General features: G+C 39.2%; 1 protein-coding gene across 2 annotated transcripts in view; it reads right to left on the reverse strand.

The window, feature by feature from the left end:
• Positions 1–20,202, reverse strand: part of cacnb4a (calcium channel, voltage-dependent, beta 4a subunit) — a 37,994-nt gene that overhangs the window by 5,843 nt on the left and 11,949 nt on the right. For both annotated transcript variants that reach the window (XM_017469310.3, XM_017469312.3), the window contains 11 exons: positions 9,301–9,417; positions 9,046–9,168; positions 8,824–8,951; positions 7,299–7,375; positions 7,102–7,121; positions 6,855–6,935; positions 2,760–2,818; positions 2,529–2,638; positions 1,846–1,997; positions 1,392–1,487; positions 1,087–1,272 (listed from right to left, as the gene is read on the reverse strand). In XM_017469310.3, coding sequence (XP_017324799.1) covers positions 1,087–1,272; positions 1,392–1,487; positions 1,846–1,997; positions 2,529–2,638; positions 2,760–2,818; positions 6,855–6,935; positions 7,102–7,121; positions 7,299–7,375; positions 8,824–8,951; positions 9,046–9,168; positions 9,301–9,417 — 1,149 coding nt within the window. The remainder of the gene's footprint in view (positions 1–1,086; positions 1,273–1,391; positions 1,488–1,845; positions 1,998–2,528; positions 2,639–2,759; positions 2,819–6,854; positions 6,936–7,101; positions 7,122–7,298; positions 7,376–8,823; positions 8,952–9,045; positions 9,169–9,300; positions 9,418–20,202) is intronic.

Below are 20,202 nucleotides of genomic sequence, written 5' to 3' on the forward strand. Positions count from 1 at the left end.
ACACTGGGTTGAGCGTTTTGGGTCATTTAACTGGGTTATTTTCTCACCACTGGTTTGGTGGCTGGGTCATTTTCACTGACAGCTGAATCAATGCACCCCTCCTCCACCTAGACGCATCAGCCCAGCTCCTTGGGTCAAATCAACTCAGTTTGAATTTGCCTCAAGTGGAGGTCACGGTTTTAACCCAGACACAGTGTTAGATGTATTTAGAGAAACAAGGTTTGTGTCAATATATTTATCCATAAAACTATTACTGTACACTAGGAAAAGCAAAAATGTGTGATAACAGTCCAGTTTACATGACATTAAATGCACCGCTAGCGTCGTTAGCTTTGGCTTACTTGTTTGTAATGCCCACTGGATCGTAAAATTGGTTACTAAGTTGTTGTTTTGTTTGGATGTTTTAAACGTCTCCTTTGATCAAAACTTGATGTTTTCATTTAGCAGCTCTAGCAATACCTTTCTGAACACCATCTCGTGTATAAATAAAGGAGATACCATGTTGACATTTTTGTTTATATTTTGGTATATTTGACATTTTCACAGGGTAAAAATAACCATGAAAATATTAATCCATTTATGAAATAAAATTAACCCAGCGTTTTTGTAAAAATGAAACTATCCTTTGGGATGAAAAACAACCCATTTGCTGGTTGAAAATTAACAACCCAACTTGATGGATTAGTTTAGCCCCAAATGTGTTCTGTCCTACATTTACCCAGCCGTTGGGTTAAAAATAACCCACTTTGGGCTGTTTTTAACCCAGTGTTTTTTAGTGTGTAAAAAGCATATATGGTAATGATGTAGACATAGGCTTAAAATGTCTTTTCTCTGTGTAGTTTTATTTATTTATTTAATTAAATTTGGAGATTTGTTAAAGAGCTTGTAAAAAACTAACAGTATTTGAGCTTACAGTATACTAAGCTTCTGTTTCTTTTGGCCACTGTTAAAAAAAAAATCACATCTCTCTTTATGCTAAAAGGCAGGAGGAAACTGAAACAACAGTATGTTTCTCATCATCACTGCAATCCTTAAGCTCTTTTTAAGCTTTTAACAGGCTTTTGCCCCCTTTCTGTAAGTGCTGACCTGCAAAGTAGAGATGGCTGTGGGGTAGGGAGTGAGAGCAGTGGAGCCCAGGTTGCGTCCCAGCAGAGGGTTGAGTGGAGTGCTCAGTGACGTGTGTGTTGCCCGCCAGTAGGCTTCCAGGTACTCTGACAGGTGTTCGCATGCATCCTCTAGCTGGTTTTCATCCAAAATAATGTCAAACATTTCCTGGATAGGGTAAGGCATATATTCTGATTTAGGACAACCGACCACTGACATGAATGTTATAGAGGGATCCAGAAAATGTACAATAGACCTCCTATTATGGTTTATGTGTGGATACTGACCGGAGGACACTGAGCCAATTTGTCTGCAGCCACCAACTGTACATTGAGGTGCTTGCTCTGTGATTTCCCACGTGATTTGATCAACCGCTGCAAGACCTGTCAGCATAGAGGAAACTGATTCAGAGGGACCATAATATGTAACGATGCTGATTTAGCCAGAACATGAATGGAGGGTGCGAGAAACATTTTTTTTGTCAACCAATATAAATAAACAAAATCAATTAATATAAACATGTATGATCCATATTATTGAACCTACTGGTTTATAGCTAACAACCTTTCACCATCTAGGTAATAAGTGTTAGTGTTACCCAGGAGCACTTGAACAGAACACATGAACCAGAAGAGGGCAGCAACACATCAACTGCTATAATAAAAGAACTGGATGATCCTTATTATCCTTAAGATTTATCAGATGTGATCTGCCTACAAAGAAACTTACACATTTTCTTACCTTGGGAGAAGAAACTTTGACATGCACAATAATGGGTGCTAATGAGGTCTTAATGAGCTGAGCTGGGTGGTTGATCGTGTCAGCATCCAGAACAACCAGCTGAAGAGATCTAGCCAGCTCGAAGATCCTCTCAATCTCACTCTGGACTTCCGCTATTGTAAAGAGAGATATTATTTGCGATTAAAGATTACGGCACAATTTTTGAAAGATATACTTTCCCTGCAACTTGCATATGGGTGATAACTCTAACATGGTAGTAGATTGGTAGCATGTGGTATTTGTCAGGCACAGCAACTTTGTTAACCCAGAAACTGGGTTAAAAACTATTTGTCAAGTAAAAATCAATGCTGTGGCCCAATCACTGATGAGCAAATCTTCTATAGACTTTTTATATCTACAAGATGGACTAGCAATGTCAGGGTCTCTAATAAAATAGCAAATAACTGTATATAGTGTTTAAAAACCACATCAATACTGCTACAGGTAATTCTTTTGTAGCAGTACTACACACTGCCATGTTAGGTTCACCTCTTTTGGTCCCTTTCTACCAACGGACAGGATGGAAGTGGGCTGAAAACATGTATCTAATAAAGTGTCTGAACTAGGTGTATTTGCAAAATGAATGATAGCAGCTTAAAATAATGTTGAGCATAACAAGCAGAGCCCGAAATCTATAAACATACCCAAGTTTGACCTGGTGTTGGATCTTTCAATAATGGCTCTCTTGCTTGGGTTGTTGAGCACAGATCTCTTTGCTAATGAGATGTCTGCTGTCACTCTTGTAATAGATATCCTGCATTTGATGAAACAAAGCCATAGCGTGAAAAGGATGGCTGGAAAATGTGCCTTCTCCACAACACAGACATTAAACATAGACCAAAATAGCCTCTACTGATAAGTAAATGCCTCCTCACCTGCCATCAAACCTGTGCTTCAGGAAGTCAAAAAGTGCTTTCTGCATCATATCTGTCACCTGAGCACAAACCCCATTGGAAAGTCAGAATGGAATGAGGAGAGATGAAAGAGAGAGAGACAGAGAGTGACAGAGAGAGAGAGACAGAGATGGACACGGTAAGGAGAGGAAAACAGTAAAAAGAAACTCAGTAGTCACGGAACAGCCATAGAACAGTATTACAAAGTCAAATAAGGAAAAGCAATAACAGATCAAATGTGATCCCAATATTTCTTTTCCACATGATTTGTGCTTTAAACATACTGACCTAAATTCAAAGAAAATAGTCTTTAATATACAAGTTCTCATATTTTTTTCTTTACCCTGTCCCTGAGCCCTGTCTGAAAATGAAAACATTCATTAAATGTCTGGAAAAGCTAGCTTTACCATTTATTCTCATTATGCATTCAATATTCAAGGTGATACAATAAGAATCAAATGAAACATGGTACTTGTTAGAAAATCTTTTGAGGATGTAGAAAATATAATATAAAATTGATGAGGATAAAAATAAAAGGCACTGTCATGCTGCCACAGCTATGTCCTGTTTCGAGCGTTCGGGTGAGCTGCCATAAGACACAAACACACACACAAGGTCAGAGAGCAAAGTCTCTCTGTTTATTCAAAAAGAGAAAAGTTTATATTTCTTTATATATATATATATATATATATATATATATATATATATATATATATATAATATATGATAGATAGATAGATAGATAGATAGATAGAAGATATATATCTTATATATCGGACCGTATATCAAATCATCAGACAGTCAGGTGCCTCGGCAACAGTGTGCTCATCGTTCAAGGTAAAATGGTGATCCATTAATACATCGGTAGCATGTTTTTCAAGTTAAGAGAAACTAGGAGAGGACGACACATTCCTGTGATATGGGTTGTCGAGGAGACGAGAAAAAGGTCATAGTGTTCTAAAGAGAGAGAGAACTCGCATAAATTCATGAGCTAAAGTAAGAGAGCGTGCCATATTAATATTTATCAGTTCTTAATGCCCTAATATACTTATTTTGGGGGCAAATATACAATTTTATATCATGTTCCATCCCTGTGAAACAGGCTTTAGGCAGTCTATATTTATAGTGTCTGATAGCTAATTAATAATTACTCAGTGTCCTCGCTGTACTGAGACTTACAATGAGGCAGCAATAATATATGGCCAGCAGTCGTTCTAATCTGATCTAACTTTTCAGCACTGGCTAGCCATTCATCCATCCATTTTCTGTACCACTTATCCTACACAGGGTCACAGGGGAGCCTGGAGCCTATTCAAGGGGACTCAGGGCACAAGGTGGGGGACACCTTGGTTGATGTGCTAACCCATCTCGGGGCACATGCAAACTCCGTGCATGCAGGGCAGAGGCAGGAATCAAACCCCCAACACCGCAGGTGTGATGCAAACGTGAAAAAGGATGGATGGATGGATGCAGCCTATCTTGTCAAGAAATCAGGTGACCATATCAAAGATTCTTCATAGTGTACTGTGTGTATGTAGGCCATTCACATGAACAAAGCCTATTTTTACTTTCATTTCCCATAAATAAATAATGAATAATACAGAGTTATTAATGTAAAAGTAATTTAACCTCAATTTTGCAACTTGGTCTCACAGAAAAAAAAAAAACGTTCGCATAAAACTTATCTGCACCACCTTCTACATGATGAGCAGCAATTTTCTGACAAAAGCCTACGTTGCATATCAATGTGTCAAAGATTCATTGTGTACGTTGCTCTGTATGTCTGCATAAACATACTTCAACCAAACCCACATCTACCACTATGTTTGAGTTATTAAATCTTGACTTTGCAATATTGAGTTTCACTCTTGTCCCTTGCGCACCGTGTAGAAGATTTATCCATTATGGCAGTTATTGATTAAGGTTGAAATGATCAGAAATGTGTTTCAGAGATATCAGGTAAACCAAAACTGGCCATCTCTACTGTGTTTAATTACAGTACTCCTCAGGGCATGTTTGGTATCATTTTTACCCATACTTCATGGTGAACGATGTGGTGAAATCATAAATATCATTTACATTTATGGTATTTGGCAGATGCCCTTATCCAGAGCGACTTACATTGATCTCATTCATACATCTGAGTAATTGAAGATTAAGGGCCTTGCTCAAGGGCCCAACAGTGGTACCTTGGTGGTGCTGGGGTTTGCACTCATGAGCTTCTGAGCAGTAGACCAACACCTTAACCACTGAGCTACCACTGCCCTAAAATGTTGCCCTAAAACAACATTTACAATATATGTTGCAATATGTGCTCTTTCTTCACAGACACACACACACACACACACACACACACACACACACACACACACACTCACACACACACACGCTGGCATCCCTGGTTTGAATGGGGGACATTTTTCCTTTTCCACCAACCCATTCTCAGGAATTTTATCAGCATACAGTTCCGCAGGGTGAGCTAATTAGCTGTGAGTCTGCCGTGCCGTAAAACACATCATTCCTATTTTGTATTTTGGTCACTAGACATTTCAAAGAGGCTCAGGGGTATAAGAGGATATGCCTGGTTGAATGCATTATGCTATTACAATCGCGCATTATATATGAGACATTGGTCCACATTTCTGTAAGTTACATTTGTCTCAATTCTATCTATGAATTCTTTTGTGATTTTCCGTAATAAATTTGTGTTATTCCTATCTATAATATCCAGCGGTTCTTCTGTAAGAATGTATGTTGCATTAAAAAAAGTGCATGACTTGAAAAGTTTCCTAAGTTAAAGTTGTTGTATGTTAGACACGTTAAAATCGACCTGACAAGTAAATAGGAAAGGCCTAGACTTGCATGTCAATATAAACCCTTGAGCTAACAAAAAGAAGTGTTTATTATAGGATATATTAAATCCTCTGACGTAGAAAGGTCTCTTTATAATGAAAGCTTAGCATGAAACTGTTTTAGACTAAGCATAATCAGAACACTGAGATAATATACTTCCAGCACTAACTAGATTTAAATTCAACCTTCGGCTGCACCTATATCCATCTTTGGTTGTAGGAGAGCAGTGGCTAAGTAATTGAACCTTAATATTTTAGCACTACTACTGAGATTTCTCCAGATTCTCTGAATCTTTTGATGATGTTATGTACTGTAGATGATGAGATATTCATAGTCTTCGTAGTTGTATGTTGAGGAACATTATTCTGAAATTATTCCACAAATTTTAGACGCAGTTTTTCACAGATTGGTGAACCTCTCCCCATCTTTACTTCTGAGAGACTCTGCTTCTCTAAGATACTTTTTTTTATACCCAATCATGTTATTGACCTGTTGCCAGTTAACTTCCAGCTGTTTCTTTTTTGTAACACTTTTCCAGCCTTTTGTTGCAATAAAATATGGGTTTATGATTTGCAACTCGTTGCATTCTGTTTTTATTGACATGTTACACAGTATCCCAACTCTTTTGGAACTGGGGTTGTAGTATTACAAAAGAATAAATGGTTTTAGCCAGAATAAAAATTTACAAGAACAGAGTGCTGTGACTTCACTTTTGTTCAGTGTTTTGGAAAGCCTGACATCGAACAATCTGTGTCATTGGTAAATTCATTGGTAAATTCAAATAACAAAACAAAATGTCAGAATTGCAACTGCTGCACAGTCTCTTTTCTCTTCCCTTTTGCTTCACTCTTTGTCTTCCACTATGCTTTATTTTCTTTTTCTTTCTATCTTTTATAGTTAATGATCATTAAATAACTGAGGAGCGAGATTGTCAGGATTACAAGTGGCTTTCTAATGCAAATGTATTATTGTCACAGTGATTTTGGGGGACTGAATTTCTCTGCTTATAATTTCAAAACATGCTCCACTTTTGAGACTATGGCATGCTGTACCCAGAAGGTTGTTGCCTTGGCAACCCAATGTGGAGAAGATGATGGGTATTCAGTGAGGACCCAGGTTACCTCTCCCTCTGCGCTTAAAGAGAAACACTGTGCTCCTTTTGGGATCTCTTTAGCACATCTAAATATACACATGAAACAACAACTCACAAGGGATGATGCCTACCTCATATCCCTTTAGTGAAGGACCAACCAAAACCACTGGCCTCATGGAGGGGACGACATCATATGGAGGAATATGCTCAGCCTACAACATGACAAATGGTCTCCAATGAAACAAAAATATATATATATGCACATATTAAATAAAAGGTGAACTGCTTGATTGACCAAGGACAGGCCTAGGAAAAATCCACGTTCTTTATTCACCTGATTGAAATACTGTCTAATGCTATAACAAAAGCATTACTTACCACTTTCTGTTTCTGTTTAGCTGTTCAGAGGAGAAATGAACAGCATTACAAAGAAGAACTGTAAAGATATTTTTCTGTAACACTGAATTCTCTTACAACGTTTTCACAGCTATCAGTCACTGTTATATCCACTGTTAAGATTTTTTTAAATACTGACATAGAGTACGAGCTTAAATTTCAGCATGCACTGTGCTTACCTGCAGACGGAGGATTGGTTTTGAACGTGCCTGACACCATCTCTCCAAGGCTGGAAGAGGAATTCCCACTGGACTTCCTGCAGGGTGCAGAACACAGCTTGTGATGAAAATTAAAACTCGACAAGCGATTTTATGTCTAGCAAACTTTATAATTATAATTATTATATCATGATCTTGAGTTCTCAGTTCTGATTGGTCAGAACTTTCATGGCACTGACATTAGTGTGGGCTGCAAGATTTATATTAATAATGCGTTCATTAGAATTCATTGTAATTGTAACTTCCAGGTTGTAGCAGTAACTCTGCTTCACACTGGGCCACTTATAATGAATAAAAAAATCAAGCCATATACAACAATGATGTGGAATAACATTTTGACATTCTATCCTCCACTTGACAACATTTACTTTAGTTTTTTTTTTTTGTTTGTTTTCTTTTTAAAGCAAGAAATTGTTTAAGGTCCTCCAAAGCTATCTGACAGTAATCATCAAACTAATATGAAATTCTGGACATGGCTGCTTGAAAGCAAACACAACCAAATTGTTTAAATGAATGAATTTTTTTTATAGGCCGCATTTAACCCAGTGTGATATCCTCTACATTATTCAGTTAAATCAAGAAGAACATATTCTTTAGTTGAAGAGGTGAAGTATGACTAATGCATGACTCAACACAGAACACAGCATATCAGTGATGTTGACAGGAAACCGTGTAAGCCAGGATCCAATTATGTGTTTCATGCGTCATAACAATCAGCACATTTTGAAGTTATTTATTGTTTAATTAATTTTGGGGGGAAAAAAAGCACTGAGATCCCTACAGCACTACAGATCCCTGAACTGGAAGGTTTGCAATGTTAGAAAGGAAAACAATACAACAGTGACCAGGCTGATGAACCTGATGTTACTTGGTACCTCAAGAACAAACACTTGTGAAGAAGAAACATACATGACTATCATCACTAAAATGTAAAATGTTCTACAATGTTCTTGTTGTGTTCTCTTGACAGTTGCCAAGTCGAGTCAAAATATAAAGTCGAATCAAAAGATTTTTTTTTTTTTTTTTTTTACATAGACTGGAAGTGACAATAATTTAAAATCTCTAAGGAAATACTGTTAGCTAGATACCTCCCCATGCAGACAATTCCCACACAATAAAATCAGTAATGTGTTTAAGCTGGTTAAACGATTAAAACATTAATGATGGCTAAAAAGATGCCTAAAACAGGAATTTTGTCTCAGTCAGTACACTTCATTGCCCTCGTTTTAGTAGTATTCACAGTGGTGACTCAGATGTTAAGGTCCTACAATAGTGACTAGAAGGATGTTAAAATCTCAAAACTGCCAGAGAGCTTCTGTTTGGTACTTGAGAAAGACCCTTAACCCTCAACCATTCAGCTAGTGTATGAGTGCCCTGTGTTCTGTATACTTCTAAGTCATTTTAAATAAAAGTATCTGCCATATGAATAAATGTAGTCAGACAAAATTAAGCACATGCTCTTTGCAGCAAAGGAACTCAGTCTTACCCATGGAAGCGCCCCCTCTTCTGCTCCTGCTGAAGACGGATATTCTCCAGTTTTAAAGGGCTCGGGATAAAACCAATGTCACACCCCTCCTTTACCAGTCGCCCAATCCACCAATCATTGTTGTACTTCTGTTGAACACATACAGAGGATTAGGGGAAAAGTTACAGTAAAATCCTTAGCATTATATTGTGTCTTTATATCCTTCTATCCTGTTAGCTTTACCTCCTTAATGTGGAGAAAGTCTTTAGTGTCAAAGGAAATGGCAGTTCCAGCAACAGGAACATCTTCATCCAGAGCACCACAGTAACTAACATTCGTCTTCACAGCAAACGCCACTGCTTTGGCCTATAACACAGAGAATTTCTGACAATAATACTTTTAAATGTCTGAATGTGAATGAAAATTAGGTTCAGACACAATTACTTGTAGCTAAAAAACCCCCTCAAAAAGTCCATATAGTGTATATGGTTGAGTGACCTTAGCCCTCTCCAATTGCGCCACGGCCTGTTGCTCTCTCTCCTGGCGGCCAACCTGCTCTTCCTCCAGAGACACATCTGAGTCAGATGGCCTGCTCGTGTAGGAATCAGCTGAACCCTGTAAACATGATGACTCACAATTACAGTCACCTCACAATTCACACACCTCTGTAACACTTTCAAAAGTATTACCACCGCAGAACTGATTTAGAAAGTGGTATAAATAACTACAAACACTGTAAATTAGTTTGAAAGGGAATTATTTTTGATTATTTTGATAATGACAATCACTGAGTTTCGTCTCCCAGCTAAGAAGACAGCTTAGAAAATGAAAAGAAAAATGAGAAGCTTTGTCTCCACTGTATATGAGATCTTCAGCCTTGTTAAATATATGTTTCTTTACTCATTGAGAGAAAGGCACTGAAGGGAACAATAGCTCAAGGCTTTGATCCACTAATCAAAGCCAACACACTCCTTGAAGGCTGATCGAGCCTCCCAGTCTGGTCGGTAAAAAACACTCATCTCCTCCCAAGCCTCTTTCTACAGCATGAATAAATGCAACTAATCATGTTTCCATTTTTAATACTTATAAAAAAACTTATCCGTGGACAGACACTATTATTCACTATGACAAATGGCAACAGTCATGAAATACTGATGTCCATTTTCATCACCTCACACTCACGGGCAAATAAAAAAGCAGTTGAGTAAGCAGATCATCCAGGAGAGTTCAACAGAAAGAAAAGGCTATGCTTAAAGTAAACAATAAAAACTTAATTATAAATAATGTTTTGGTGCGTTGGTTTGATACAATTTAGCCCTCAGCACAAGTGCATGGTATTTTTACCATCATAAATATGGGTACATGATAGAAAGCTGGATGACATAATTAGCTATGAGGGTGCATATAGAGCCTTTCTAATATAAGGGACTGTATATCATGAGTAAAATGTGTTAATGTATTTGGTAATGCTCTAAACGAACGTGCCCTGTTTTCCATCTATGTCCATGTATTAGTCTGTATGTGTACATGTTTGGGGGTAGGACTGATGCACTGCTGACTCATCCTTTTCCTGGTTGAACCAGTATGATTTTATTACTTTCATAAGAACTACAAAAGCAGTCCACACACTATTACCAACAGCTAACTAGCTCCAAGAAGACGGCCCCCAGACAGACGCAAGAAGATTGAGAAAAATGGACACAGGAGAAGAAAGGAAGACAGACATTCATAGGCACTATACAGGAAGAGTATAAAGGACAGAGTGACAGAACTATTATACACTATTCATGATAAATGTAGATAATCATCAGTCTTCTTTTAATTAAAAGTACCACATTTACAGTCTTAGCATAATTAGACTAAATTACTTGGGATTCAGTCTCTAATGAACATCAAAAATCATGGACCTTCCAGCTGAGGAAGGCCAGATAACCAGTGTTACATAAAAAAATATTTGGTGGTTTGTCTACTGGCAAGCACTGCTGAAGCTCTTGATAATACCAAAGTTAATAACAAATAATAACAAAGCAACTTGTCATCACCTCATTCTCATTCCCTCAGTCCCCAGCTTATTATCTCCCCCTGTAGATAAGCGACAGGACTCTCTTTGTATAGCAACGTGTGTTTTAATTTCTCATGAGAAAATGAACTAAGTCTACTGGCAAAGTAAGAGTCTTAGGGGACCACTGTGGTTGGTGTAAAGGTATAAATAATTAATAAACATTAATATTCTACTAGTGTAGGGTGACATATTACATAGTGACAGAAATGACAACTTTACATAGTGACACAATGAATTATGTTGACGATACACATGAAGATAGAAATTCTCCAGCCTTGTACAGTATGCTCACATACTTCCTGACCTTAGTATTATCAGGTTCAATCTGGGTTAAGAATAAATAGGATATCCATACAATACTAAGATCATGACTTAGCAAAGGATGAAACCCAGAATCAAGAAGCTGATTACTTATTTAATATGACTTTCATCTACCACTTGAAGCATATCAGAAATGGATTTCCCCAAGTCCTACTTTGTGCTCTGGTGCAAATACAGAAACAGACATTTATTTAAATAAAATTTCACACTGAATTCCCAGTTCCTACATGAAATCCAAATAATTAACACAGAAAAATCCTGCAAGCTTTTAAACAAAAGCTGCAGTCAGTTTTTTCGGCGGTCTCAAGGCTACAGGCTGACAGTGGAGTTAATTATTATGGGTGCAGACGTGCAACAACACGGCCAGCCTATCAGCTTAGTCTTCACAGAATGTGCTGTCAGCCGAGCTCTCCACTTTGGAACGCTATACTCAGCGGGCAGCTGGGTTTCTTCCACTGTGGTGCCAACTCAATGGAGAAAAGTAATGGAGAGTAGAGCATGGCTCAATATTTACCCAACAGATGACAGCACAGTCTCTGTACAAACGGCTGCCAGCGTGTTTCCCCAGCTTGAGGCACCATCTACTACACATACAGACTAATGGCACAGTGTTCAGAACTGGTCAATGATATAAAACAATATGGGTTAATAAGAAATCTGTCTGATAGTGAAAACATATTTCTATATTAAATTGAGCTTTAACACCCTCACATCAACACCATGTCCATCCAGTCGGGACCCGCAGTGTGCTGGGATTCATCAAAGCCCCAGCAAAGCAGAGATTAAAGCCCTTCCTTACTACATGATACAGAATTTCTTATGAAACGGCATCAGTTCAAGCATCTGTTGAACTTCACTTCATTCATTTCACTCATGGGTGTGTGTAAACATCACATAATACAGATTCCATTTGAGAACCATCAATTTTTCAGCCAACAAAACAAACAAACAGCCAAAAAAACTTCAAGATCATACAATTCCCAGATTGATACCAGCTATAACATATTAATATAAAAATCAGTGGAAAAGAGGAGATGGGACCAAGTTTCACTGCCTTTTTTCAGTCCTCTTCATTCATCACATACTGTAGATATGCACATACTTTAGAAGATCAGAGCAGCCTATAAAATTATACTGCAATATACAGTAGGTTTCTGTGTAATAGCGGCTGTTGCATTTTAAGTACACAGTATGGCAATATGTTGAATGATTCACTGTATCATCCTACTATTGCCACCAGTAATGCGTTCAAAATTATACTGATAATGTTCCTTATAATACAACACTCATCTCTGATTAACCATCAGTTTATCTTAATAGGCTGTCCTACACAGTGATGACTAGTAGTGATATTAGATGGGAAGGCTAAAATCTAATATCAATCAGTAGCTTGACAATGGAACTGTTAAGGTTGAGCAATGGATTATATCACAAGGTCTCACTGATGGCATAATAAGATTGATGCAGGGCAAACTATTATACCATCCACCACACACACACACACACACACACACACACACACACACATTTAAAGGCAAACAGGCAGCTGTATTTGAGATTTCTTATTTGGTAAGTTTTTCAAGTCCATAATGCCTTACTGCACAGGTTCTCAACCCTGGAGTATCCTGCACATTTTTGTGTTTTCCTTGTTCTATCATACACAGATAAACTTAGGAATGGATGCTAATTAGCTGATTAATTATATCAGGTGTTTGTTTTTTCTTCCTTTTGTTTTGTGGTATTTTGAACTTTGGTTAGACAATGTGGGTACACAGTGGCTTAGTGGTTAGCACATTTGCCTCTGGCATTGGGGGTTTGATTCCTGTCACGGCCCTGTGTGTGTGCGGAGTTTGCATGTTCTCCCCGTGCTCCGGTTTCCTCCAGGTACTCCAGTTTCCTCCCCCAGTCCAAAGACATGCATGGTAGGCTGATTGGCATGACCAAAGTGAACATAGAGTATGAATGGGTGTGTGAATGTGTGTGTGATTGTGTCCTGGGATGGACTGGCACCCCATACAGGGTGTACCCCGCCTTGTGCCCCATGCTCCCTGGGATAGGCTCCAGGTTCCCCACAACCCAGGAGGATAAGTGGTATAGTAGATGGCTGGATGGATGAATAGATAGATGTGTGCTTAGTCAATCTACTTTTAGTTTCTCCTCAAAAGGCATTGTTTGGGGAAAAAAGGACTATCCGTTCATCCATCCATTTTCTATACTGCTTATCCTACACAGTGTCGCAGGGAGCCTGGACCTATCCCAGGGGACCTGGGGCACAATGCAGGGGACACTGTTGATGGGGTGCAAACCCATCGCATGGCACAAATGCACACACACTCACACAGAAAAAAAGAATTATAGTGTAATTACTCCATGCCACTGACTTTTAGTACACCCAAAACTGAATTTCTCTTGCACTTTCTCAGTCACTTCTGACATATTATGGATGCGTAAGCAAAGCAGGCTGCAAAATAACACACCAAATCCACATGAGAACTAGACTTCACTGTGTAATCACCTGGCATGACTCACTGATAGACTGCATGATTGTCCAGTCTGGGCTAGAAAGAAAGCAGCCTGAGCCTCACTTCTTCATTCCATTCTGTGTATTTTTCTTATGGCCACTGGTAGTGGTCAGCTCTGTTGTGCGTGTCTCCAAGAATTCAAAATAATTCACTTTAAGACATTTATTAATGGAAAAAAAAAATCAGATTTTCAAAATTTAAACTTAATATTAATTAAATAATTAATTACTGTATGCCCTACTTCTATTTTGAGTTCTCTTCATCCTTGCCACTGTCACCTCTGGCTTGCTCATTACATATAAATTCATACATTTAAAATTTATATCCAGAATTTATATAGTTCTATAAAGCTGCTTTGTGACAACGTCTATTGTTACAAGCGCTATACTGTCATGTAATCAGGGTTGTAGACAGATGCAAGTGCAGTTAAAGCTTGTATTTATTAGAGACAGGCAGGCAAATCCAAACAATGGGCAAAAACATGGTCAAAAAACAGGCGTGGGTCAAGCGATCTAGAAAACAGGCATAAATGAGACAAGGCAAAGCACAAAACGAGAATTAGGGACAAGATCAAAGGCTTAGTAACGCACTGACGGCAAAACAGGGAAACGCGATACTTAGCCCTGAATAAAGACACAGAGGAGTTTAAATATACAAACTAATTAAAAAGGGAAATGAGAGTAGTTGATGACAATAGGAACAACCAGTAACATAATAGGGACAGAGACAGGACAGAAACCAAAACAAACACACGTGTCGAAATTAAAAACAGTCAATGAAAACCCTGAAGTGCACGCTGTCACGCTTCGGGCAGCTCCTGCATGCAGAATGCTCCGGCACTGAGCATATGGGGAAATCCGTGACCGAGCCCCACCCAACCAGCACCCCACACCCCCCCGTGCTTCTCCTGATGTGTCCAATAACACTCCCTCCCTCCCACCCCTCTCCGGTCATGGCCCTCTGGGCAAAATGTCCACATGTGAATGAGAACCAGTGTAAAGCGCTTTGGAACCACTAAGGTTAAAAAAGCGCTATATAAGTGCAGAAAAGACCATTTACCATACAGGTGGAAAGCAGGTGGCAAGGGGAAATCTGTGATATATAGATACACAAATAAAACTGAATTGAATTGCATTGAATATAAATGTCTCTTCATCATTGAAAGACAGGAGCAACCGATTTATACCGGCTGACACTTCTTATTCAGTGCAATGTATTTGGCACCAGCTAACTGCATAAAAGAGCTCTTACATTTTGAAGGCACAGAGGTTACATGTTCAAAAAGCATTAATGTGCCAAACCAAATCAGCTGGAGTACCAAATCACAAGTAGCTCTTGCTGTAGAGTCAATTTAACTTCTCAATTTAAATTCAACTTCTCAAAAGTTATTTCAGTAGTTATGTTGGTAATGAAATACCATTGTCATTTGTAGTACAGTTGCAAGCAACATATTTTACATGCTAATATTAGCTTAAGGAACTAGGACGAGACTGAATTTGAGAGAAGCAATAATCTTAGGAAACATTAGAAGCTAGAAAGTGTCTCTTTTCATCTCTAGAGAACCTGTTTGTTTTGGGTGCATTCATTTCTGCTCATAAGGAGCTGAATAAATTCTCTGGTTGACACTGGAAAATAATATCACTCCATATAACTATGGATTATAACATCATAATCTACCCTGCATATTTTGCAAACTTCAATCATTCTTTTGTGCTGTTAGTTCTCTTCCCGAAACTAGATAAAGTGTAGATAATCTCAGAAAAAAACACATTACAGATTATGTGCACAACACATAAGAATTTAGCTTAGCATGAATACCCATGAAAATTATTTACATGCACTTATTATACATTTATTAACAGATCTTTTCAAAAGAATAAAATGTTTATTCAATCATACATATTCAGACATCATAACAACACCAAATCTATTAAAATCGGTGCCGGACTAAATTACCAATCAGCCTCTGCACATCACATGACACCCCTAATCACACACCTGTTCCTGATTGTGCCTAATGAGTACTGTATTTAAGCCCTGGTTCTTGTGTGTTCCTTTGTCTAGAGTTTGTTGGGTGTTGCCTGCTGTTTGTGTGTTGCTCGTCTCATGTTCATAGTATATGTTTCATATCCATAGCTCATGTTTAGATTCCTAGTTTTTCTACTGTTTATTTTTGTTTGCGCATCACCTATAAATAAACCACTTGAATTTGCATCCGACTCCCAAATCCCTGACAGAATGCTAGACCCATCAATGAATGCAGCAAGTATGTTGAAACTTGTGAAGGCATAGAACCGCATTCTCATGGAACAAAAATAACTGTTCTCGGCCCGACACCATTCTGGACTAACTCCTGGCAAGGTGCTCATATTTATTACCCACATCAAGCTCACATCGAGCAGAGAGGTGGGGCACTGCAGATATACCACCGCAATCTCATTAAACCATAGAGAGAGGCGGTCCCGCATTCCTTAGGCAATGGTAGTTTCAGAGAGGGAGGAGCTGGGACCGGAGGTGAACCTAAAACATGTGTCTCAATCCATCCCAGTCCCCTGCCTGTCCCAAATGTATGGAGGTTGCCAAGTTGCAAGTGGAATATTCAGACATGTTCTCACTTCTACCCAGTCGCACTAATCTCATACAACACCACATTGAGATACCCCAGGGGGTGGTGGTACACAGCCGCCTGTAACATTTGCCCGAACACAAAAAACAAGTGGTACGGGAGGAGCTTATGGCCATGCTTAATATGGGTGTAATTAAGGAGTCACACATTGACTCCAGCCCTGTGGTCCTGGTTCCCAGGCCAGTTCTGTGTGGATGTTAGGAATGTAAATGCGGTGTCTAAATTTGATGCATATCCAATTCCACTCATTGACAAACCACTCATTTTGGTTAGATGTGATTCGCTTTTATTAGACACTGGATGTCTCGGGAGAAAATGCCTTTTCCACTCTATCTGGTTACGCCAATTTGTCACCCTTACTTTTGGGTTAATCAGAGCCCCAGCCACGTTCCAACAACTCATGGACAGAATCCTCCTCCCCCACGCTGCCTATGTTGGCATGTTCAACATCTGAGGATTACCCTAAGATATTGAGACATGTGGGACTCTCAGCAAACCCAAAGAAGTGTGCAGTTGGACTGGTGGAAGTACAGTAGCTGGGCTTCCACTTGGGTCATGGGTAGGTGCGTCCCCAATTCGATAAGATCACAACACTTGCAGCCTGCCCGAGAAAGAGTTGAGAAAGAATGTCTGGCCATCACGTGGGCAGCCCTCACCCTCCGATACTATCTGTTGGGATGGGCCTTCATCCTCTGTTCGGATCACGCTCTGCTCCAGTGGCTCCAACACATGAGGGATGCTAATGCCCCAGTTTGTGAATGGAAACCAGAGTCAGGAGCTTGAGAAGAATGAGTCTATACCTGTGGATGATTGACTAACAAGGGCTCTGTGTTTCAATGCGTGTTTCAATGTGAGAGATCTCAGCTGAACTGTACTGTACTGTACCATGTATTTATGTTGGTGTGTCTCATAATGAGACCAAAAAACACAAAGTGCTGAAAGGTCCTTGTGAGTTTTCCCAAGGCTGCATCCTGCATCCTCGTTCCCATGAAAATGCAGGAGTATCAAACCATTAGAGATATTAGGTGTTTAAAAAATTATGATTTTACATAAGTGTTAAATCTCATATGTTCATTGAAGGCATCAGATTAAGATAACAAAATGTTTAGCATACATCCAACATTAGCAAAACTACTTCATCTTACTGCTGAAAACCACTTGTGTGAAAACACACACACACACACACACACAAACCATTATCTGACCATGTTAGGAGTATAGAAGTAGGGACTTGGGACTGTTAGTTCACAGTCTCAGCTTATGGCCCCAGACACCAGGTGGGGCATCGCTCTGTCCCAAACCTGATATCAGTGTGAGAGCCAGTACTAGAAGCACTTAGTGTCCACTACATGCCTGGATCTTTGCCCCACCTTTCTTTGAATCTACCACGACTTCAAAAGGGAAAGAGATAAATCTGTAGCATTGACTGTACATTTTTACAAATGTTTTAACATCATGATCAGTATGTTATTCATTACGTAGCATGGTATGTGTAATGTGCTTCAGATTGAGACTGAAATGTTCATACATTCCAGTAATGAAACGTGAATATTTTGGTCTCTTTCTGTAAAAGAAATGAAAAGAGAGCATCATCTGCTCCTTTTCTACAGTGAGGGAAAAAAGTATTTGATCCCCTGCTGATTTTGTACGTTTGCCCACTGACAAAGAAATGATCAGTCTATAATTTTAATGGTAGTTGTATTTGAACACTGAGAGACAGAATAACAACAAAAAAATCCAGAAAAACGCATGTCAAAAATTTTATAAATTAATTTGCATTTTAATGAGGGAAAAAAGTATTTGACCCCCTCTCAGTCAGAAAGATTTCTGGCTCCCAGGTGTCTTTTATACAGGTTACGAGCTGAGATTAGGAGCACACTCTTAAAGGGAGTGCTCCTAATATCAGTTTGTTACCTGTATAAAAGACACCTGTCCACTGAAGCAATCAATCAATCAGATTCCAAACTCTCCACCATGGCCAAGACCAAAGAGCTCCCCAAGGATGTCAGGGACAAGACTGTAGACCTACACAAGTCTGGAATGGGCTACAAGACCATTGCCAAGCAGCTTGGTGAGAAGGGGACAACAGTTGGTGCGATTATTCGCAAATGGAAGAAGCACAAAAGAACTGTCGATCTCCCTCGGCCTGGGGCTCCATGCAAGATCTCACCTCGTGGAGTTGCATTGATCATGAGAACAGTGAGGAATCAGCCCAGAACTACACGGGAGGATCTTGTCAATGATCTCAAGGCAGCTGGGACCATAGTCACCAAGAAAACAATTGGTAACACACTACGCCGTGAAGGACTGAAATCCTGCAGCACGCGCAAGGTCTGCTGCTCAAGAAAGCACATATACATGCCCATCTGAAGTTTGTCAATGAACATCTGAATGATTCAGAGGACAACTGGGTGAAAGTGTTGAGGTCAGATGAGACCAAAATGGAGCTCTTTGGCATCAACTCAACTCACCGTGTTTGGAGGAGGAGGAATGTTGCCTATGACCCCTGGAACACCATCCCCACTGTCAAACATGGAGGTGGAAACATTATGCTTTGGGGGTGTTTTTCTGCTAAGGGGACAGGACAACTTCACCGCATCAAAGGGACGATGGACGGGGCCATGTACCGTCAAATCTTGGGTGAAAACCTCCTTCCCTCAGACAGGGCATTGAAAATGGGTCATGGATGGGCATTCCAGCATGACAATGACCCAAAACACACGGCCAAGGCAACAAAGGAGTGGCTCAAGAAGAAGCACATTAAGGTCCTGGAGTGACCTAGGCAGTCTCCAGACCTAAATCCCATAGAAAATCTGTGCTGGGAGCTGAAGGTTCGAGTTGCCAAATGTCAGCCTCGAAACCTTAATGACTTGGAGATGATCTGCAAAGAGGAGTGGGACAAAATCCCTCCTGAGATGTGTGCAAACCTGGTGGCCAACTACAAGAATCGTCTGACGTCTGTGATTGCCAACAAGGGTTTATAAACCAAGTACTAAGTCATGTTTTGCAGAGGGGTCAAATACTTATTTCCCTCATTAAAATGCAAATCAATTTATAACATTTTTGACGTGCGTTTTTCTGGATTTTTTTGTTGTTATTCTGTCTCTCACTGTTCAAATAAATCTACCATTAAAATTATAGACGGATCATTTCTTTGTCAGTGGGCAAACGGACAAAATCAGCAGGGGATCAAATACTTTTTTCCCTCACTGTACTACTGAAATGGTATAATAGTATAATTAATTACAACTACTTTAGGCTTTGATGTCAGAACAGAGATTAAAGAGCATTATCATGGCCACATGAAAAATAATGTAAGGAATAGAGATTTGTAAGGGATTTGCTGCTCAGTTGCATTTTATGCTTTTAGTCCACAACAGAAGAGAAAAGAAAAGCAGGCACAATTAGTGATTAACAGAGCATGGGGCTATGATAAGATTGGCTAGACACCAGCTGGCAGCTAAACTGTACCTACTTTATAAATTTACTAATTAGATTCTGTACATCTTTTCCAAAAGAAGTCTTAATGCTATACAGCAGTTAGTTCTGACTATGCAGTCTGACTGGTTGAAAAGCTGTCTAGCTGTGCTGTTATACGTGAAAACAGCACATTTTCCCCACAAAATCTGTCATGTCTTATATTAGGTAGGTCAGATTGGGAAGAAACATATGACCAAATGGCAGCCATGTTTTGATTCAAGATAACACAGTTTTTAATTTTCATTTTTTAAACAAAATTGGCAGACGTCTCACTTCGCACCACTTTAGTTGTGATGATGTATACAAACAAATGACATATGACTGTTTGTGGCATCCTCTAAGAAGAGAACTTGACACTGACATTTATCATTCTTGATGTACCATTCTTG

Source organism: Ictalurus punctatus, chromosome 6, assembly GCF_001660625.3.
Source record: "Ictalurus punctatus breed USDA103 chromosome 6, Coco_2.0, whole genome shotgun sequence".
Taxonomy (NCBI): domain Eukaryota; kingdom Metazoa; phylum Chordata; class Actinopteri; order Siluriformes; family Ictaluridae; genus Ictalurus; species Ictalurus punctatus.